The 16,865-nt window shown below is 47.3% G+C and overlaps 1 protein-coding gene and 1 long non-coding RNA gene across 3 annotated transcripts; one reads left to right on the top strand and one right to left on the bottom strand.

The window, feature by feature from the left end:
* Nucleotides 1–7,955: 7,955 nt before the first annotated feature.
* Nucleotides 7,956–8,342, bottom strand: LOC147600833 (uncharacterized). Its single transcript, XR_015258393.1, has 2 exons — nt 8,237–8,342; nt 7,956–8,171 (listed from the first exon to the last, which is right to left on the bottom strand). It is a non-coding gene; the product is annotated as an uncharacterized LOC147600833 (long non-coding RNA).
* Nucleotides 8,343–8,935: 593 nt separating this feature from the next.
* On the top strand, nt 8,936–15,644 carry SPRY1 (sprouty RTK signaling antagonist 1). 2 transcript variants are annotated; one of them, XM_086747387.1, is made up of 3 exons: nt 8,936–9,076; nt 9,593–10,172; nt 12,908–15,644. In XM_086747387.1, exon 3 carries the CDS (start codon nt 12,963–12,965, stop codon nt 13,923–13,925), a length of 963 nt encoding a protein of 320 aa, XP_086603513.1. In that variant the 5' UTR covers nt 8,936–9,076; nt 9,593–10,172; nt 12,908–12,962; the 3' UTR covers nt 13,926–15,644. The 2 variants fall into 2 exon arrangements, with proteins under 2 accessions (XP_086603513.1, XP_086603514.1); XM_086747388.1 differs by lacking the exon at nt 8,936–9,076 and having other exon boundaries at nt 9,099–10,172.
* The last annotated feature ends 1,221 nt before the right edge of the window (nt 15,645–16,865 follow it).

Consider the following 16,865-nt stretch of genomic DNA (forward strand, 5'->3'; position numbering starts at 1 on the left):
AAAACTCAGAATAACAGCAGCAATATCCTGAAAACTGTATCCTGCCTGCATAGGAATATCATGGGCTTCTGTTTAACTTTTCTGGAGATGGGGCATTTGGAGAAGAATTAGAAAAGTCGTGTTAGTGTGCTATAAGAACAGACTGGTGTTTAAGTTCTAACTCATCAATGTTTAAGTTTGGATAATTACCCTCTGCAGAGCTGAAATCCAGTCTGGTGATGACAGCTATTTCACTTACTTTAAGTGGTATGGACACAAATCACAGCTGAGCAGTTGACCTCAATATCTGCTGAGGCTGAAAAAGACCTTTTTGAGTGTGCTGAGGTCTCTGTCTGGCCTTCCATGCATAAAAAACTAGAAACCACTCAGGAACTGTTGATGGAAGCTTTTTTCCCTGTATTTAATAAACAGGACGGGAAATTCCTACAAACACTGAATTCAGTCAGGCGATGATGTCGACACTTCTAACACAAAAAGCAGTGGAAACACCCAGTAAGAATGCTGGAAAAGGCAATGCGTTTTGTATTTTGTGACTGGGCACACTTGGTGTTTTTATATTTATTCAGATGCTTCTTTTAGGCCAGACTATACCACTGTAAATCTTGGCAAACAGCTGTAAGCAACTGTACGGTACTTCCCTGGTGAATACTTCAGCATTATAGCGATGGTCCAAGAAATGACATCTTCCAGTAGCATTATGGCAGTGTTCCGGCAGGTCAGTGTGCTACGTTAGGGGAAAAATCAGTTTTCTGCGGAATTTTCAAAACCATTGAATTTCAGTTTCCTGAACTTGGGAAGCAGTAGATACAAGATCCCTTTGAGGGATGATCCCTTTGAAGCTTTGAGATACTTTAAAGAGAGTATGTTTCAGTAGTACATATGGCCTTCAAGCATTAAAGTTGTTTGGCATCTCAAAAATAGCATGTTTAATGCATCGCAGAAAGAAATAAGAGCCACGGTAGTGGTTTCAAAATCAAGAGTTATTGAGGGAACCTAAAAGAGGGAGCACTCCCCCCCACACACACGCACACAGAAACACACAGTTTTTGGTGTCATAACATCCACGTGTTAGTCTGTGCCTGTTCATGTTCTTCTGGGTGAGAGCCAGGAGGAGAGGCAGCGCAAGCTTTCCCGTCGGCTTGCGTTGAATTACAGCAGCACGGTTCCTGCCTCGTCTACGTCCGGTCTCCCACCTTGGTGGAAATGAGAGGGTTTTCTCATGACAATACGTGCTTTCATGTTCTTTATTGTCAAAGGTTTTCCCAGTCCTTTTTGGTGAGATGAATCTGACCTTTTCAACCCAAAAGCCCTTGAAGGATAATTTTTTATACATATATGTATTATATATATATAGATATATTTGAGATATAATCAGAACAAAGAGGAAAACCACAAACTATCTCCAAAATACAGTAGTCTCCTGATTTCATCAATCCCAAGGAAAACTGAGATTAACTTTGATATCCCTAGAAACAGAAGCTGGCCGTTTACACTGAATAGTTGTTATTACAGAGCAAAATTTCAAGATGCGATTAGCAAGCTCTTCTGGAGAACAACAAACCACATCAAACATGCAAGGGGTACCTCAGCACTTAATACTTGAATTGCCACATGCAAAACAGAATCTTCTGGAGAAGTAAGACCCAGGAAATGGGGAAAGGGGAAAAAATACAGATTAATAGGAAAATTATGTTTTATCATTCTCTTATTGGGATGCAGCAAACTACCACTGACGTTGCTGTACTCTTGTAGAGTTGTGTTGAGAGATCTTTTTCATTTCTTTTCAACCATAAAAGAGTAAAAGAAAGGTGTGGGGTTGGTTGGTTTGTTCTTTTCCCCACGAGAAGTCAAAACCTGTAAATGCTTCTGTATTGCAGTGGATGATGCTGCCGCCAGAACTACAGGCGGCTCTGCCACAAAGACGTTCTGTGGCGTGTTCATTTTCCTGGAGCCAATTTTTGGTCTGAAAGCAATGGCAACGCCCTCACTATTTGAGAACTGGGTCTCTTAGACACACGCTTTCATAAGCATCATTTGGTATCATACGTCTGTATTAAGGTTTAGGGGAAGAAATTTCTGGGAAAAAAATCATCGCTTGGTGCAAACTTCTTTTCAAGGGATCCATGGAAAAACTTCCTCCCTGCTTGCATTCCAGGGAATCGAAGGTTGTCTGTTAAAATCTCATTGAAATGCCTTCCGATTGGTAAAGCAGAACCAAGAACGTGACATAGATGTTAAGTTGCTGCTTCCCTACAGAAGCTGTTACAGCTGCAGAGGGAACCTAAACTTAGCTGTTGACACACTCTTCTTGGGAACGACAAAAGAGATTGTGTTCATTAGGCCAGCCCCATCATTCTTGCTAAAAGCAGGCTCAGGTTTCCATGTATATTTTCAAATCAAATTAGAAACGCTGCTCCCAAGACCTCCTTCAGCTGACAGTGACGGATTGCACAACCCGATGAAGAGTAGGCATTCCTAGAGACGTACTAACACCCGAGTCCCCACAAGTGGTTAGATTGTGAAAACCTACACGGAGCTGTATTTTTAAATGAGCGGAGAGCTTTACCTCTTCCTCTCATAATGCAGTCCACACCTAGGGAGCTGCCACTTCTCCAACGGAAATGGGAAAAGGTTTGTTCCTGGGTTGTTTCTGAAGCTCAGTGCTGTGATTCAGTCTTGGAGGGTTTCCTCTGGCTAGGTTTTTATCAGCTGTAATTACAACAGCCACCTCCTTTCACTCAGCTCTCAGCGCATACTTACACAGCCAGATCTACAGTACTTAATCCCACCAGGAGAATCTTTGTACCTCTACCTGTTTGTTACCCAACTGAGCTGTCGAAGAAAGCAAGAGAAATAGAAAAACAGCCTTCCTGGCCTTAAAGAAGGAACAAAAAAAAAAAAGAGAACCCACTTAAACTCATATGGTTGCAGAAATTAAATTACCCAGGTTTCCTCCACCCACTGAATCAGTATCATCTTCACATGATTTCTTATTTCAATTGCATGCTAAAAATGTAGTGGAATACAACTGGGGAGACTGGGATTTGTTGCCCTAATCCAGGAATCTGGCACCTTTCAAAAAATATAATTCATGTTGAGAATGAGCTGGCTTGAAGGAGAGAAGTGAGAACTGCTCCACTGCTCGTAACGGGCTTTTGTGTTCAAGGGCTGGAGCACGCGGCTGCCTTCCGGGGAGCTGGGCTTTGCTCACCCGTTCGATCTCATGTGCGGACGAAATTTTCACCTGGGAAAACCTTACAGGAAAAGCTGAGCATGCAGTCAGATAGCAGGCCTTCAAATAAGGGGTAGGTCGAAGGAGACACCCAAACAATTACTCTCTTAATTGACTAATAGTTCTGTAACGTGGCTTTGCAGTGATGAGTCTCTTTGTGGCCTCTGACAGCGAATTAATGTAGCAGAGTCAGGACTGAGACATTCTGAAACAGGCACAATCCAAAATTACATGAAAGAAGGAAGAGCTTTTAACACTTAGCTCTCTTCTTAGATTCTTAGACCCTTGTTTCCTTCTCCTTAGTGATGTTAAAACTGCGAGATCATGGACTCATGGAATGGTTTGGGTTGGAAGGGACCTTAAAGATCAGCTAGTTCTGATAAAGATGTATTTGTGATAACGTAGCTCAGCACAGGAATACTCTCCTGTCAGTGAAAGCTGAAATGGAACAGAGCTTATTCTGATTTCTGTGTGAGGAATGATCTCTCAAGGGAGAGTAACAGGCAGTTTGCTCAGTGCTCAGACAGGAAACAACGAGTTGCAGATAATGTAATTTAAAATAAATGTGAGTAAGTTGTTATCTATATTAAGCAACAATGACAGTTTTCCTTTTTCACAAAGTTTTTTATACAGGCAGATGAAGCAATGTTAGGTGATTTGCCAAAAGACTTACAAGTGAATACAAAGTAGTGAAGGCATCATCCGCGCCTTAGTAGAGTGTCTTGTCTAAGTGCAGACAATGAGTACAGCAGCTGAACACAAAGTCGACAGAGACAGTTCTCCAAGGAAGAAATAAACTTGATCACAACACCAGTAACTGTGGATATCTGAAGGGGAAACATGAGTGTACCAGTTGCCCGTATGGCAAGTGAGTAGTGAAAAACAAAGACACGTGCTGTGGCCTGCATTTAGGAGAGCGACGTTTTTCCTCTCATTATGTGCCTTTACTGAGGTGTTGTCTTTCCTACAGCTTTTCTTCACTGCTGTTTTTCTTCAATTGTCTGTTTTTGACGGCGTAAGCTCCTTTGCTATTCTTCACAGCGAAAGCAAGATAGTATTAAGAACCATTTGGGAAGGCCAAAAAATCATACAGATTCTACCTAAGTTGCAGCCCCCGGTGTTTCTCGCTAATCCCCGTTTACCAAATTGACCTTTCAGCGATTCAGCTAGTGTGTATCGCTGGCCTGGCCACCCAACCCTGTCTCTCCAGCTGCTCACCGTGCTTGGGAGGAATACGCAGGGAATACTGGTTTCTCTGATACGGTGGAAGAGATGGGGAAGGGGGGGAAGCATGTTCTCAAACTCTCAACCTGTTGTACAAACCTTTGAACTTTCCTTCTCGCTAATTTGTGCCAAATTTGGGCATGGACCAAAACCCTAGCTCTGCAGCGTTCCCCCCGCACTTTGATTCGGCGTTCAAATGTTCATGAGGCAGGTTCATGTCGAGGTTTGTCCCTTTGTTCTCAGAGGTTGGCCTGGCTGCTGCCTTTTGCTATCTCCTCTGCCTCTAAGAAAAACTGATGTTATCTTCTAAAGAGAAAAGTCAAGATTGTGTTTGCAGCTGAGGATTTCCTGTGTGCTTCTCCCCAGCCTGCGCGGTGACGGGCAAGGAGTCGCTTTACGTGGCTGCGCTTCTTCGGAGAGCTTTAAGAACACTCCTTGCGCAGCAGCTTGAAGAAATCCCCAGCTACTGGTGCCTTTGATCTCAGATAACGGTCAACCTGTCTAGCAGAAAGCGCGATCAGAAACGCTACCTGACATAATCCTGCACTTTCTCTTCCCTACCCTGAAATGGTTCGGCGTGCCTTTCAGGGCATGCCTTCGCCACAGCACCGGCGGTTTTTACTTCAGCTCCTTGGAGCAGCTTTATTTCATCTCATGCACCGACCAGCTTAAGTCAGGACCATGGAGATTTTCAATGAGCTGATGAGAAGCTGCCCACAACGCTTATTATTACAGCAATGTTTAATGCTATTGTAAGATTTTAATGGTTTGTTTGTTGTTTTTTTTTTTTTTAATTATATATAGCCCTACTAGCGTAAACATTAAAAATTCACTGTTATACTTGTCTTAACTCAACAAGCACATATTGTTTCCTCGCACTGAGAGTTTCCAAGGCTCTCTGAGCACACGGTGGGACACACCAAGTCCCACCTGCAACGTCCCACCTAGTGCAACGTCAACGTTGCTGACACGCAGAGCTCTTGGGAGCTGCAGATCCCGGTTGTCTCTCCCCACACCCACCTCTGCAAGATAATCGCTGCACGGCTGGTGGGGGACGTACATGACTTACACATTCTACAGGTAAGACTGGCGCAAGAATTTTGTTTGTAATTTCGTTATAAATGCTAATGTGTGGGTGTTTTTTTTTTTTAACTGCTTTTGAATTCCTGTATGACTTTAGAAATGTTGTTACAGCTGTGGAGATTGGTTATTAACTGACAAAAACTTGCGCAAAGGTAAACACTTTCTCTGCTGAGTTTCCTCAAAGCCATATTGGCTCAAGATAGTTATCACCACAGAAGATGAGTGACGGGAACAGTAAATATCGCATCCTTCAAGTACAGGCTGTTTGTCACCTCTTCTGTTCTGAAACTGTGCCGACAGACAGGAAAGTTCTTGCTTTTCGGAGACTAAGCCACCTCGCGCTGCTTGGAGGAAGGACACCGAGTACGTGTCCTCCTTCTTGACTGGGATCTGTGCTTAGCAGGGGCCGGGAGATGCTGCTCGGGGGGCGATACAAGGGTGTTCCCAGGCGGGATGCAACACGGAAGCACTGTTACTCGTTACTGATAGTGGGAGGACCACAGTTTATCCAATTCGTCTTTACAGAGGTGCGGTTCACTACCAAGGGACCATCAAGGGACCTAGAGACAAAAGTTGCTTCTGGGTGTGAATTAGGACGAAAAACAAGAAAAAAACAATGACAGACTCTGCTTGTATTCTGTACAACACATCTTTTGGCACGCCGAAGCTTGCATGAGGAAGAGGCAGCATATGACTGCAGAAGGTGGAGATTATCTCCAGTACGTGATCCTCGAAGTGAAAGCAGAAACGGGGTTTGAATAACGACTATCAGCCGCCAGTCAGTCTCTTGAACCTAATTCTGGGAGTTTTTTTCAGAAGGATTGACTTGGGGCATAGAGGGCTGGTCTCTCTTCTTTTATTAGTGTGAGAGACAGGCACCTTTAGATGACAGTTTGGAGATGGAAAATAACTTGGTTGCATTGGATTCCTGTCTGTGTGTCAATCCTCAAGTGAAGGTTGTGCCAGGATGTAGTCATAAGGTGTGTCAGTCCTCTTCCAAGCTGCCAATTTATCCTCCAAGCTGCCAATTTATCCTCTCCTTTTTCTAACAAAAGCTTTGCGCCACCATCATTTCCAAGAAAAATCTAAGGAGACGACTTGTGTGACGCGCAGGCGTGTTTGCTGGAGTCTGTGGAGAGCCTTCTGATGCAGCTGTAGGGTTCTCCTTTGTTTTGGCGAAGCGTTAATTCGGGTGCCAAGTGATAGTAAACTGCTGCCAGTATTCTCGGTTATTTTACTGACCCGTTTAAGCCCAGTATTGGATGAAGCCGTCATGCTTGGCATAGTTTTTTAAGGTCGTACCCGCTTCAGAGATGGGAAAGGAAAGGTGTTAAGCAATGTTTTTGCGGCAGTATCGTAGGAAAAATACGTACGGGCTTCTGTGAGAAGACAGTCAGTTGCTAAATGCGAGTCTTCTCGGGCGTGGAACGGAGCCCCGCTAACCTGAAAGGCTCGGTTACCTGGTGCTCCCAGCGTCGATGCCGCTGCAAGAATGGCTGTCCGTAGCACACCTGCGTAAATGCCGTGCCTTTTGGTTTGCCTCGATTCAAAACAGTTGTTTTGTGAAAGAAATCTAAAATAGAGCAGAAGATAGATTTGCACCACTAAGCGCCACTCTGCACGAGTAATTTTTGTGAAGTTTTCTTTGATGTTTCTGGTCTTTGGTAGGAATTTTTGTTAATTTGAGCTGTGCTGGGTTCCAAACTTTTCAGATGGATTTCACTGAGAACGGTTTTGTACTTTGTCCTCATAGTGTGTCTGAGAATGCTTTTGGTGAGCAATCGCAATTTCTAATTCCCCTAGCAATATTAATGATGGATTGGGATATTTTAATGGCCATGCCAAAGATTTTTATGCTGCTCTTTGTCACTTGAGCCTCCGTGATTGGAAGAGAGTATTTACAGTTTGTCTGTATCAGCAGTCTGTTAATTACAAACTTAGAAGTGTCAGTGATATTTAGTGCATAACCTTTAATGCATAAAGATTTTACTTCATAGAGAAATATATGGTTGAAGTAATGTTCTTGTATGATGGTGGAAATTTAAAAAAAAAAGTCATAGTTTGGGTATTTTCTTTCCAAGCCTAGTGAAGTTTAATGAAAAGTAATTGCACTGCATCCGTGAGCGTGACCTGGGCGGACAGACCGTGTCGCAGAAGAATACCCTTGCATGGATACGTTTGCGTTTGTAGGATTGTTTCCCTTTGGATGAATGTTCCTGCTAAGCAGCTCAACATATTCTTAATACCTTTTTTTTTTTTTCTCCTTTGGGGCAGAAGGTGGGAGAATACGATTTTTATGAAAGAGATTATAAGAAGCCGGTTAGAATGTGTCGGAGAAACTTGGGGCTACAGCAATGTTCAGCCGAGCGCTCGAAGTCTCAACTGTTTCTGTATGTCACGCGTTGTTATGAAATAATTATCAGAATTTTGATTTCTTTTTACATCATTGTCCCATGTTCTTTTAGCTGCCTTTTACAACACTTTGGTCACTCAAAAACCAAAACACAACACACATCAAAGATAAGATTTGGCCATAGAAATAGGGGCTTTGGAGGCATCTCTGTGATCTCTTCAGCAGCACGGCCGATGAACTTCAGCGACGAACTTTGGGTGGGACCTGGTGGAGCACGGGCTGGAAAGGCGGTAGAGGAGGACAACTGGGTGAGCCCTGCGATCTCTCTCTCGGTGTTTCGGTACCGTCTGTGGAAGGGTGGGAAGAGCCCCAGTACCGTCTGCGGGAGGGTGGGAAGAGCCCTTTCCTCTCCAGTGGAAGGATGACAAGGGTGAATGCTCTCTGCGGCCCTCAGCTCGCTCAGTAAAGGCTGAAAGGCGCAGAAACATTTTACGGATGTAAGTGAATGGCTCTTCCAGCTGTCTGGACCCTGCGTGCAGGACGCTGACACTAAAACACGCACAGAAATCCCCCCGTGACATTATCAGAGGACAACTGCACAACCTTGAGCCCTGCACCAAGCTCTTCCCTCAGCCGGTACCCGGGGAGAAGCGCGTTCCTCTGCCGCTCCCGCTCAGCCTGCGGTCGCCGAGGGAGCGTGGGCCCGTGCGGGGACCCCTTCCCGCTCCGCAACCGGCCCCTAAAACCGCGTGGGGGGGGGGGGGCGGGGAGAACCCCCCCACCCCACTCGTGGTGCTGCCCCGCTCCCCCGGGCGCCCCTTGCAGGCCGGGGCCAGCAGCTGCCGGGCGGCGTCACCGCGTGGGGCCGTGAGCCACAGACACGCACGGAGACCGGCGCCCCACGGCCGTGACCCGGTACGGGAGCAGTTCCGCGGGAGGGCGGCGGGGGGGGGGGGGTGTGTGGGGGAAGTCCACTCCGGGATTTCGGGGTGGCCGCGGAGTGACACATTGACATCACCGGGGGCGCGGCCGGGGCTGCGCGCTGAAAGGCGGCGGCGCGCGGCCGGCCTCACTCCCGCAAGGGCGGCGGGACGGCGCGGAGCGGCTGCTTGCACTGCCCGGGCTGGACTCCGCGCCGGGGCCGCCAATGCGCCGCGGGGAGCGGGCGCTGACCTCGGCCTTAGGTAAGCCCGGGCGGTGCTCGGCTGATCCGGTGCGGAGGGAGGAGGTGGGGAGTCCCGCGGTCGGGGCGAGCTGCCCTGGCTGCTTCCCCCCTCACGCCGGGCGTGTGGCGGGGGTCTCTGGGCTTTCCCGAGCCGGTCACCCTTTACCGGTCGTTCTAACCCGCCCGGCGGGGTAACTGTCCGTCTTCGCCTGACGCGGGAGCGGGGGGATCCCGCTTGCCGGGTTTGCTCCTCTCCCCGTAACCGAGAGGCTTTGGTGCTCGGGTTTTTGCGCCCGGGGGCTGCCGCACGTTGCCGTTTTCCCCCGAGCCTGTCAGCCGGCCTCGGGCAGCACATGGCAGTTGGCAGAGCTGGGGGGGCTGGGGGGGGGAGCTCGCCGAGCCCTTGCGCTCTGTCTCCGGCTTCGCTGGCACCTGGAAAGCAAGTGCCTCTTCGTGATTCCTTACAACGACAGCAACAAAAAAAAAAAAAAAAAACAAACCACCACCAACAAAAAAAAAAAATCTCTTGCGCTAGGGGTTGTGGTTGCACTTTGCCAGAAGGGACCGGCGGCCAGGACCATGCGGTGAAGCCGGACCCCGCGAACGCTGCCGCCCGCTCGCCCAGCCCGGAGGGATCGCTCCCGTCGGGAAAAAGGGAAAATAACAACCCGCAGCCGGAGCCTCGCCGTTCCCCGCCAATGCTCGGGAGACCCTTCACGACCGCCCGGGTGCACAGAGACCGAGATCAAACCGTTTAGGAGAAGGGGCTTGGTTTGTTCCCTGCCCTCCGGAACCGAGGGACCCGGCGGCCGAAGGAGCCAGCGCTTCGTCCCGCGGGCGCGGAAGAGCGGGGGGGGGGGGGGGTCTGGCTCCGCGGAGGAGCGGCTTCGAGGGGAAGGCGGCCCCGCTGAATGCCGGCCCCCGGGAGAGGAAGGCTGCGGCGGGCAGCGGGGTTGGATTTTCCTCCGCTCGCCGAGTAGGACGTGGAGAAAACTGGGAGACGGGGAGCGCAGCCCGCCTGCCTTTCCCCCACCGCACCCCGAGGAGCCGGGGCCGCCGCCACCCTGCCCTCCCGCCGGTTGGATTTGCCGTTGCTGGTGACTCCTTGGAAATCGGTAAGTTGAGGGGACTCGTCGTGCTTTTGACACCGGAGCCGGTGCAGCTCGCTGGAAGCAGCGAGCAGGTGCCTGCCTGCCGAGGCGCGGACCCACGCCGGACCCTTCTTCCACCAAAAAAAAAAAAAAAAAAAAAAATTAAACTAAATTTAAATCCCGCTGGGGTTGGGCTTTGAGAGAGGGCTCGGCGGTCGCCGGGGAGCGGGGCGGCTGATAGACCCCGGCGGAGGGGTTCGTGGGGCGTCAGGGCCCGCGAGTGGAAGGGGTCGCCTTTCGTTTAAGCCCCGCGGCCGGCTGAAAAGGAACAAAACGTGAAAAAAAACCAAAAAAAAAAAAACCAAAAAAAAACCCCAAAAAACCCATACACACGAAAAAAAAAAAAACCAACAAAAACACCCCCCAAAACCACAACCAAAAAACCTGCGGGCGGGCGGCTGCTTCGCCGGGGGTGGCGGGGGCTGAGGCGGGGGTGGGGCTCGAGCCCGGGCTCGCGCCGGCGGCGGGAATCCCCGGCGCTGCAGCGGGCGCGCGCGCGCGCGCGCTCTGCCGCTTTAAAAGCCGGGAAGGCCGCGCTCCCGGGGCCGCGCCGGCCGCCGCTGCCCTCCCCCTGCAGAAAGGCATTAAAAAAAAAAAAAAAAAAAAAAAAGCCCTTGTTTTCATTCATAACTTTTTTTTTTTTTTTTTTTCCCTCTCCCCTCCTCTTCCTTCCTCCCCGTCAGCGGCGTGCTCGGCGCCTCGCCCCGCCCGCGGCGGAGTGGGGGGGTGGAGAGGCGGGGGGGGGGGGGGGGGGGGGGGAATCTACCGGCCCCGGCTGCCGCAACGCGAGGGCTCCCGCCGACTTTGCCGTATGTTTGTTTTATTTTATGGGCCGTGGAGCGAGGAGATGGGGGAAAAACCGGTTTAAAAGTTATTTGGAGGGGGTTGGAGCTGTGCCCCCCCCCCGCCCCGGGCCGCGGCGGGTCCTGTCAGCCGGCGTTGGCGTTGCGCTTTCCCCCCAAAGATGGCACTGGATGTCTTTCGCATTTCCCTGGGATGTTATTTCTCCTCCCCTGGGGAGCCCGGCTCCCGCCTGGTGCAGCTGTAAATCTTTCCCTCCTCGCATCCATTCACCCTGGCTCCGTTGTGGATGGGTATTCAGTGCTTGTGAGGAAGGCAGCCTGCTATGTGAGGTGAATTAGAAGTGAACATGTTCAGGTTTTTTGGTTTTTTTTTTTTTTCTATTTTTCCTTTTTAATCTGGCGACCCTAAAGCCTGCACAAGTGACGTTAAATGTAAAACAAAATCTTTGACTGCTGGATGAGCACAAAGGCTTTGTGTCCAGGCAGAAGCTGTCCCTCTCCTCTTACGAGCGGTCAGAGCCATGAAGATGCGAGCTACCTGCTAGAAGAAACTTTCCCTGTTAAAATAAATCTTTCCTGCTCTCGTCCGTCCCTGTGCTTCCATGTCACTGCCTTTTTCTCGTGAATGGGAGTAGCTCCGAGCCGGCTGTGGTCTGGGAAGGCAAGACAGACTCTTTCTCCGGATTACTGGATGAGTTTTGGAAATGCTTGATAGCACTTGATAGGTAAACATGTATGACATCTCGAGGGGAATGAAAAGGGGCTTTTCCCCCAGCTGTCAGTAAAAGAAAGTTTATTTTCTCGGTTCTCTGGATAAATGTGGCACTTAAATACTCGTCTGAGTTTCTGTAGAGGTGCAGAACTGTCACTGCAGTTTTCTCAATCAGCATTGCAATCTTTGTGTCGATAGCTTGGCAGAATGACAGGGAATGGAAATGCATAACACATTTAATAGATAGATGTAGATGTAGATAGATGGATGTATTTATTTGAGAAGCTTTTAATCTGTTTGACTTGTGAAAATGGATTTGTTCTTTGTGTTTTGTGGTTGGGTGTTTTTTTTTTTTTTGTTATCTGCTCTTAACATTCTTCCAAATCCTTAGGTACTTTTTAGCTGACACCTAGTTCATCTTAGCCTTTTCTACCCCTTTTGCTTTCACACCCTGGCCTGTGGTCAGAGAATACTTGAAAAGGGGCCGTTTGCACCCTTGCTTTAATTTTTTGAGGAGCATATTAGATTTATATGCTGAGTTACTTTCTTACAGAAAACATCTTGGCCACTTGACAGTACTTCGTTCAAGACTCTGTAATGCACGTATGTCACTTGAAAAAGGAGACTTCCCAAATGTGCTAGGAAGGAAGCCTGTTGAGCTTTCAATGCTGCAGATTCAGCCAGAAGAGCGAGAACTGTGCATGCGCTTTATTCTGCCGTACAAAACATAAACCTGGTCACATTCTTGCCTGCTTCCAGCTTCGTTTGGGGGGCATTCAGAACTACTATTGCTAGTTAGACAGATGTTGAGTTCAGTAGCAAGCGAGAAGCACTTTCCATGGCTTGCCAAGTTAGCAGACAGGTTGATACTGGAATTTTTAGATTTAAAAAAAAAAAATAAAAATTTTTAAATGGCACGGGGTCTACTTTGCATTCCTCATCTGTGATGCCATACCCGGAGTCTCCACATTACTGGACTTTGGCCAGATCCGCAGCGTTGTTGTAATCCCTTGCTGAAAGAGATCAGTACCAGGTGGCTAGGGCAATTTGTGGTTTGCCATATCACTTCTTTTTTCAAGAAGTATCCCATTCTTTATTCCTCTTTTGCCCTTGATCTTGTGTATGCATGTATATATGTACACACGCCATGTTTATTTACACCTTCTGTCTTATTATTATTTTAGGATTTCAGATGCATGCCAGGTTCCCACTGAATGCCAGAAGTAGCGATCACTACAGATGGAGCCCCAAAGTCAACATGGCAGTGGTGGTTCGCTAGTGGTGATTCAGCAGCCCTCCTTGGACAGCCGGCAACGGTTGGACTATGAGAGAGAGAGCCAGCCAACAGCTATCTTGTCACTGGACCAGATCAAGGCGATCAGGGGCAGCAACGAATACACCGAGGGGCCATCTGTGGTGAAAAAATCTGGGCCGCGGACGGCACCGAGGCAAGAGAAGCATGAAAGGACTCACGAAATCATACCAATTAATGTGAATAATAATTACGAGCACAGACCCAGTCATGTGGGGCACGTGGCACATCAGCATAACGCGAGGGCTCCTGTCTTGAGCAGATCCACCAGCACGGGGAGCGCGGCGAGCTCTGGGAGCAACAGCAGCGCTTCCTCTGAGCAAGGTCTGCTGGGGCGGTCACCTCCATCCAGGCCGGGTTCGGGCCACAGATCCGATCGGACAATCCGGACGCAGCCCAAGCAGTCGTCTCTGATTGTAGATGACCTGAAGGGTCCTTTGAAAGAGGACTTGACGCAGCACAAGTTCATCTGCGAACAGTGCGGGAAGTGCAAGTGCGGCGAGTGCACGGCCCCGAGGGCTCTCCCTTCTTGCTTGGCCTGCAACCGGCAGTGCTTGTGCTCTGCAGAGAGCATGGTGGAGTACAGCACCTGCATGTGTTTGGTCAAAGGGATCTTCTACCACTGTTCTAACGACGATGAAGGGGACTCTTACGCGGATAATCCCTGCTCCTGTTCCCAGTCACACTGCTGTTCTAGGTACCTGTGCATGGGAGCCATGTCCTTGTTGCTGCCTTGCTTGCTCTGCTACCCTCCTGCAAAAGGATGCCTAAAACTCTGTCGAGGGTGTTACGACCGCATCAATCGTCCGGGTTGCCGATGCAAGAACTCCAACACGGTCTATTGTAAACTGGAGAGCTGCCCCTCCCGGGGTCAGGGCAAGCCCTCATGATTTTTGGAGGGAGGTTTGCTTCCTCCAACTTCATTTTTTTCAGGTTGTAGCTAATTTTTTTTTTTTTCCTTCCTTTCTTGCCCCCCCTCCTCCAATTTTGGGAGGGGCTATTCTTTTGCTTTCTGTCTCCCCCACTTCAAATACACAATTTCTTCCCTTTGCATCTTTGCTCTCCTCTTCCTCTTGACTTGGCTGAGCGTGGAGCATTTTACGTAGTCATTGCTGCTCTTTGGTAAGTGTGGACCTGGTATCTGCATCTGCCGCACACTTTGGCAGGGTCTTTTGAGTTTGTAACTGAACCACTCCTGAAAGAGACAGTGAGGGCTCACTGGGCTCTTGCAGCTTCTTGCTCTGTGAATATCTTCCCAAAGATGTTTTTCATTCTCAGCAGTTTTTTTTTATTATTTTTTTTTTTCCGTAACCACCTGGGTACCAAGGAAGAACAACTTTCGTGAGTGAGCTGGATTGTGAAATAGCTTTTTGTGTGTGCTCTTTCTGGAGAGGGATGTAAAATAAAGGCTTTACCAAATGAAAGGCCTGACTCTTCTATAAGCAGCCTGCTTTTTTTTTTTGCCCTTTCACCCCCCTCGTCTCTCTTTTTGTCTTAGCTTTGGGAACATTCTCAGTCCTGAGAATTACCCTGCCTCCTTTTTTTTTTTTACATTTTCAATGTAACTTCAGTTTTTGCTACACTGTGTAGATCTTCACATTGGAGACATTATGGCTGCAACGTACTCATTTGTTTCTTTTGCTGTCAGATCTTTGAAGGATGTTGCTCACTCCGCCCTCCTACTCCTATTTTTGTAGTCTTACCAGTATCAGTTGATATTAAAGTTGGTGGTGTTCATATATCCAGACAGCCTTCAGGTGTCATTGAGTCACCTAAACATCCTTGAATCCTTAGAGTTTCTTGTGATCCTTCTGTTTAGTGAACTTAGCTCTGCTCTGTACTTCATAATTTTATTCTGTCCCTGTTTTATTGCCTTAGCCACAAATTGTGGTCCTTTTTTGTATATTTTATGTATAAAACACAAAGTTGAATCCCAACTATTTTTAAGACAAAAGTCTGTTAAAACTTTTTTTATTGTGAAGAATATTTATTATGTGAATCTCTATTATTTTATGATATTTATTGCAAAAGACTTTGAAAAATGTACTCTTGTCTGAATATAACAAAATATCAATACTTAACGAAATAAGGATGACACGAAGAAAGTACATATGTTAACTATAATGCAGAAAAATATATTAATTAATGAAAACGGCTCTCGTTCTTTTATTACAGTGACAGGTTGTGAGCTACATACACGTATTGCTGGGTTGCTGGGGTTTCTCCTTGCAGTCTTATCAGGTAGCAAATAACTTCCTGTTGATACTCCGAAATCACTAGTCTGTGCTCTGGTTTAGTTTACCTAATTTTAAGTTTGCTAACTGTATGTCAAGTAAGTTTTTGCTATGGGACATTTAATACAGTTGAATATATACGTTGTGCTTGACGGCGCCGAGAAGTGTGGGCCCAAAACATTTGGAAAGACGGTTCTGGAAGAGGAAACCGTAACTTTAGGTTTTTTTGTTTCCTGAAGAATAGCAAATTAATGTATGAGCCTATTTTAAATTTTCCTCTATAGGTCGTCTTGGCTGGTTAAATTGTATGTCAGCTGAAGTAATGAATCTACCGAGCTCAAACCTCAATAAAAAGCAAGAGGCAGGATGAAAAAAATAACGGTTGTGTTGCTGTAGTTTGCTAGCTTTGAGCTTTGAAAGGAGGGGGTGTGCTTGTGCCTGTGTCTACTGCTTGTTTGGTTCTTTTCCCAATGTCAACTGAATCTATCTTCTGTCTTTAATTTAAAGGCTCTTAAGGGTGACCTGAGTGTCACAGCTACTTGTGGCCATTTAACACATATTCCACAAAAAAGCTTTTCATGAAGAGTGAATGGGGAAACCTCATTCTTCTGTTCATGTGGGTCAAGGCTAACATCACAATTCTCCTGAAGTAAAAAGTTTATTAAATGGATGTAATTTCACATGGTATTCAGAGTAAGCGTTTCTAGAGAAACTCCACTTCAGGAACACAGTAATAACTTGATAAATGTGTTGTATCTTGTGTTCTGAAGACCTGATACTTTAAATTGCCATATTCAAGCTGTTCTGACTCTTGGTGTATAGATGATTTGAATAAGCTCGGCTTTTGTAGTTAACCCTGTCAAAGCTGATCCAGCGCCATATAATGAGCTTACTGAAACGTTGCGTTCTTTCTGAAATGGCATGGATGACTTCTGTGAATTCATCATCTGGCTACATCTAGGAGGAAGCCACTTGCTTTGCAGTTTGCAGTTGCTGAGGCTGGGAGAGCAGCATTACCATGACAAAATTGACTAGCTGGAAGGCGTGTGGGGTGGCAGAGCGTATATAGAAGTCTGCTTTCCAAGATTATTTTTCAGGAGATGAAGCAAAGCCAAGAGAAGGATGTTTCTGAGGAGCAGGCGACTTTCTTTGCGCTACTTCCCGATCACCGATCCTTCTCTAACAGTGACAGCTGCAAACAGCCCTTGGGAGATAATGAAATCCTTGTCAAGCAGTCACCGTTGGGCAGATACGACTATTTTTAAGACTGTTCTGACACCCCAAAATACCAGCCTACTGCCTTTTCATAACTGGATACAATCCAGCTCTGTGTTGTGGAAGTTGGCTCGAAGGGTGTTAAGTTATTCCTTTTCAAGAAAAATGTTGCACTGCTTTCCTCTCTTTTTATTTTTTTTTTTCAGCCTTATGTTGGAGTTTGGTTTGGTTTAGTTCCTAGCAGAAGAGAAGAAAGCTCAAAGGACTTCTATGTGCTCTATCTTCTAATGATTATCTTCCATCACGAGCTACGTCACAGCACTGTTTCAGATTTCTTAAAAAAAAAAAAAAAAACAAAACCCTATGCTCTAGATAGTCACA

This window comes from Chlamydotis macqueenii, chromosome 4 (assembly GCF_036417535.1).
Source record: "Chlamydotis macqueenii isolate bChlMac1 chromosome 4, bChlMac1.mat, whole genome shotgun sequence".
Classification (NCBI taxonomy): domain Eukaryota; kingdom Metazoa; phylum Chordata; class Aves; order Otidiformes; family Otididae; genus Chlamydotis; species Chlamydotis macqueenii.

Excerpts from the sequence above, each read along its gene's own strand:
- SPRY1 (XM_086747387.1), top strand. The coding sequence starts at position 12,963 with ATGGAGCCCCAAAGTCAACATGGCAGTGGTGGTTCGCTAGTGGTGATT.